Raw genomic sequence first — 4,797 nt, 5'->3', positions numbered from 1 at the left:
AGAAACTTAAAATTATAGGAATTAAATAAATAAAAAAATAAAAAGGTAAAAGACCATACTATACTTTGTTGTGGATGCAATGCACATTAAACTGCGTCTTGCTTCATATTATTATATGCTACAATACAGAGATGTTTTAGTTAATAGTGTAATGTAATAAGAAAAATATAATAGCATACTGGAGAATTAAATAATTACATAATTATAAGCTGAGCCGTTTGCCTAGTTTTATATTTGTGGTGGTCAGGTTTTATTGACTCAGGGAAAACTGGGCCCAAGCCGATTTTACTCGAGCCCGAGTCATCATGAGTTGGGTTGAATAGTCTACAAACACCAACCTAAGGTGCTACAGATGTGGATCCTAGGCGGGTAAGAAGCCTAACAAGGTCAAATTTTGCGCCATATAAATTAACCATTTCAAAACTGGAGCTTTCTCTCCTCAAAATGGCGTCGTTTTTACTCCGTCGCGCTTCCTGTAGCGCCACCAGGATCCTGTCGTCCGCACTCTCTCTGCCAACCGCCACCGTAATCCCCAAATCGAACCCTAGCCCTAATTTTATCTATCACCACTATGTACTTCACCATTTCGCTCAGTTTTCCCGCCAAAATAAAATTCCTAGCCCTTATTTAACCTTCATCAAGGAAATCTCCACTATTCCAAGCACAAAAGAAGAGAAAGAACAGAAGCGAAACAATGGAGAGTTGCCAAAAAGAGGAGAGAAGTCTTGGATTGATGTCTATTTGCCTAGACAAGTCAGGCCTTATGCACATTTAGCTAGGCTTGATAAGCCCATTGGGACCTGGCTTCTTGCTTGGCCTTGTATGTGGTAAGGATTTGTGTTTTTATTGTGTTAATTGTTCTGGGTTTTGCTTCGTTGCTGAGAAAAGAAAATGAAGGAATTTGAGAAATTTTGCGAAAGTGTTAGGATCTTTGTAACATTTTTAATTTGTTATGTAGGTCAATCTCATTGGCAGCAGAACCTGGAAGTGTACCTAACTTTAAGATGATGGCGTTATTTGGTTGTGGGGCTTTGCTTTTAAGAGGAGCTGGGTGTACTATAAATGATTTGCTAGATAGAGATATTGATACGAAGGTAAGGTTTTTATGAAACTGCGTACTGTATTGCTAAATGAGATACTGATGTTTTCGTTAGCTGTAATTGCTCGTCTTGTTCGTGTATGCAATAAAGTTTGTGAATTTTGGTTTCGATAATTAGGCAAGAAAATCTCCAAAAAATTAGACTAACAGCTTCACCTTTTGAAAAATGTAACTATTTTTGTTGGAATTTTTGTGTGTAGGTCGAAAGGACAAAGCTAAGGCCAGTTGCCAGTGGTCTTTTGACGCCATTTCGAGGGCTTTGTTTTCTTGGTTTTCAATTGTTTTTGGGTCTTGGGATTCTTCTTCAACTGAATAATTATAGGTTAGTGCTGCTTCAATCACGCTTAGAAGTTGCATGTAGTTTGCAAGCTATTCAAATTCAATGTTGTCACCTTGCATTGAGCATGCATAATTATTTGGGTTAACTGTTACTTTATTTTCTTCTAACAGCCGTATTTTGGGAGGTTCATCCTTGTTGCTAGTCTTCTCATATCCCCTTATGAAGAGATTTACATTTTGGGTAAAGATTTTTATCTATTTGCTTTCTGTATTCTCATGTGCGCGCAAGTTTTTTTTGCTTTTTGACTTTTGATGTAAAGTTCAATAAACTCTGGTGATGACCCTGTTAAATGCGATTTTTTGGTTGCAGCCTCAAGCATATCTTGGTTTAACATTCAATTGGGGAGCTTTACTGGGTTGGTCTGCAGTTAAGGGGAGTCTGGATCCAGCTATTGTGGTACCACTATATGCTAGTGGAGTATTGTGGACCCTGGTGTATGATACAGTATATGCTCATCAGGTATAGCATCATAGCTTAAGGTGATTTTCATTAGCCCTTTATTTTCCAGCTATACCATGTAATATATGGTTCCTGAACTGTAAATAATAAGACTCCATTAACCCTCTAACGCTTTTTCCTTGTGTGAAGTGAAACCTCTTCGTTTTCTGCCCATGCTTCTTGGTGTTCCTAGAGTTATAGTACATTCTTTTGTGCAAAAAGCTTTCAACAATGGGCCGCTGCAGTAATTAAAACTGTTGTAATTTTGGAGCTTTGAATGCTCTCTCTCTCTCTCTCATGTTTATTTTTTATTAACTTGATGGCTTATTTTGAATAACTGCTGTTTCTGATTTACAAGGTTTATCAGTTTTCTATTTCAGCCTATATTGTCCTTCTTCACAGATTATTCTGTTTTAAACAACTTGCAGTTTATCCACTTTTTTTATTGTTTCAAATAATTCATATTTTTCCACTTAAAATTGTCATAGTTTAGGTGATGGGTTTTTGTTTTTTGATTTTTATATAAACATGTCTTTCTTTCTTTTTGCGGTGTTCTGCTCTCCATGTCTTTTTGAGGTCGTGTACTAAATTTGTTTGATTCATAGTTTGCAGAGTGTTGTATTTTTGTGCTCTTCTAAAATCAACCTTGATATTTATGAAGGATAAGGAAGATGATCTTAAAGTGGGTGTTAAATCAACGGCCTTGAGATTTGGGGATTCAACAAAGGAGTGGATCACTGGGTTTGGAACTGCATGCATTAGTAGTCTTGCCCTCTGTGGATTCAATGCGGATATTGGTATTTGCTTTTTATGCTTCTGATGTACATGCTCCATTTACTTTAGTTTTGCCCATGGTAATCTGCGTTTTCTTCTCCTTTTCCTTACAAAACACGAGCAGGGTGGTCATTTTATGCATTTCTGGCAGCTGCTTCGGGTCAATTAGCTTGGCAAATATGGACGGTTGACCTATCATGCCGGGCTGATTGCAATAGAAAGTATGTCTATAGCTCATAAGAGTTTCATGATTCCACAAAGCATTATTTGTGCTTCAAATGATTCGTTTAACCACTTTCAAGCTTGTAATATGATCAACTCACTACTTCCTATTGCGTTTGTTTTCTTGCTGCAGATTTGTGTCAAACAAATGGTTTGGTGCCATTGTTTTTAGTGGCATTTTATTTGGTAGACTTTGGTCATAGAGATATTGTCACTTTTCAGTAAAGCTGACAACATAATGTGGTTCTGAATTTGACCCTCTTAGGGTGTTCTTGCTTGACATCATCTTGATGACAAGGCAAACGCATAAAAGATATGTCTTTTGTGGTAATTAAATCTCTCTCTCCATCTCTCTCCATGCTAATCGAATACATTCTTTTGAATATTCAAATTAGAGCACTCTGTTGAAGCCAAAAAAACTACTATGCCACTTTAATCCTTTTGATCAATAGAGATTCTTTTCTCAGTACAGTATAGGGAAGCAACAAATAATCGATAGCTGTGCTGCTCATATTAGCTATAATGTTCTTAGTAGAAGATCACTATCTTTATTTTTCTTCCCTTTTGTTTTATTATTTTTCTTTTGGCCATCGTTTTAGGCTGCTTGCAGGTTTATTAGTTTCCTCCACAATGTTTTGAATCTTGATGCTTATACCATCTCACGCTGATGAACTGCAGGACAGCTTTTGTTGCTGACATCTAGGAACTGAGCAATATGGCAGCGCTAGAAGTCAGAGGGGTGGGTTTAGATCCATTTTGTTCATTTGGTTTATAAAAACCATTAGGTAGGCATTAATGAGACAAATACATACAGCATTCTCTTTGGCCAGAAATGTTGTAACATCTCAACTTATTTTTGTTCGAATATGTTGATATTGAAGAGAAAAGCGTTAAGAGTTATTATTATGCATTGGGCTTCTGGTTCAGTCTTTTCCAACATGATACTATCTCATATTTTTCCCAAGAAAAGAGTTTTCTTGTTCTCGATTCTGCTTTTTTTGCTTCTAAACTAGGACAAGCTGACTTTTGTTGATCGCAAATGTGATTCAAGGTTGAAGACTAAATGCAATTAATGAGTCGTCATTTATTATCAAGCATCAAATATGGTTGCTTGAAAAGCATTTATCTGATTGCTAGTAGTTGGCTTTGTTGTCGGCACTGCCTCTGGAGAAGTCTCTGACATCAAATTTCTACAACCTTGTTCATAGATTATAACTCAAGCAAATCTTCATGTAATCTCATGGAAATAGACAGGTACTTGTATACTTGTTACCCTCTCACTTGGTCAATATTGTCGGAGCATCATGCTACTGAAGACACTGGCAAAGATTACAAAGGAACTTTGGAACGAGTTGTAGATAGCTGAAGATGGACATGCGCTTTAGCCTCAACAACATGTATTATTGAATGTTCGATGAGGCAAATTTTCATTTTGAAACTTTTCAGTATGGGAAGTTTATCTCTTGAAATTATATATGTATATATATAAAATACTAGCTTATCTAATTTAAGTTAAGAAGAACTTAACAGACACAGAAGGTGATTTACAAGATCTAGCTATCGCATATATTTTTTTTAACAAAAAAAATGAAGAATATAAAGGCTTTTTCTAATAATAAATCTAAAAGAAAATTATTTGTGCTAGTAAATGTAAAGAAAAAAAATTGTCAATGATAACTCAAACTGAAATGAAAAAAATTGATATACAAATATAGATAAATATATTTGATATGGTAATACAAGTTATTTAATCGGTTGTATTTAATAATTTTGTTTATTAAAATTAATTTTTTATTTAATCAAATGATAATAAATATATATACACATAAAAATTATTGAATAAAATAAAATAAAAATATTATGTAAGATTGTACATATTAGAATAAAATATTATCATTTTATATAAAATTCAAATAAAAACTAA

General features: G+C 34.8%; 1 protein-coding gene across 2 annotated transcripts; it reads left to right on the top strand.

The window, feature by feature from the left end:
• The first annotated feature begins 413 nt into the window (after positions 1–413).
• Positions 414–4,321, top strand: LOC105111533 (4-hydroxybenzoate polyprenyltransferase, mitochondrial-like). Of its 2 annotated transcripts, none has more exons than XM_011006914.1 (9): positions 414–827; positions 959–1,094; positions 1,300–1,421; positions 1,550–1,619; positions 1,749–1,898; positions 2,539–2,674; positions 2,776–2,872; positions 3,007–3,200; positions 3,473–4,321. In XM_011006914.1, exons 1-8 carry the CDS (start codon positions 445–447, stop codon positions 3,074–3,076), a joined length of 1,164 nt encoding a protein of 387 aa, XP_011005216.1. In that variant the 5' UTR covers positions 414–444; the 3' UTR covers positions 3,077–3,200; positions 3,473–4,321. The 2 variants fall into 2 exon arrangements, with proteins under 2 accessions (XP_011005216.1, XP_011005217.1); XM_011006915.1 differs by having other exon boundaries at positions 3,552–4,312.
• Positions 4,322–4,797: the final 476 nt, after the last annotated feature.

Source organism: Populus euphratica, unplaced genomic scaffold, assembly GCF_000495115.2.
Source record: "Populus euphratica unplaced genomic scaffold, PopEup_1.0 scaffold301.1, whole genome shotgun sequence".
NCBI classification, from domain to species: Eukaryota; Viridiplantae; Streptophyta; class Magnoliopsida; order Malpighiales; family Salicaceae; genus Populus; species Populus euphratica.
Note: the sequence above shows the minus strand (reverse complement) of the source record. Positions and strands in the feature narration are given on the sequence as shown.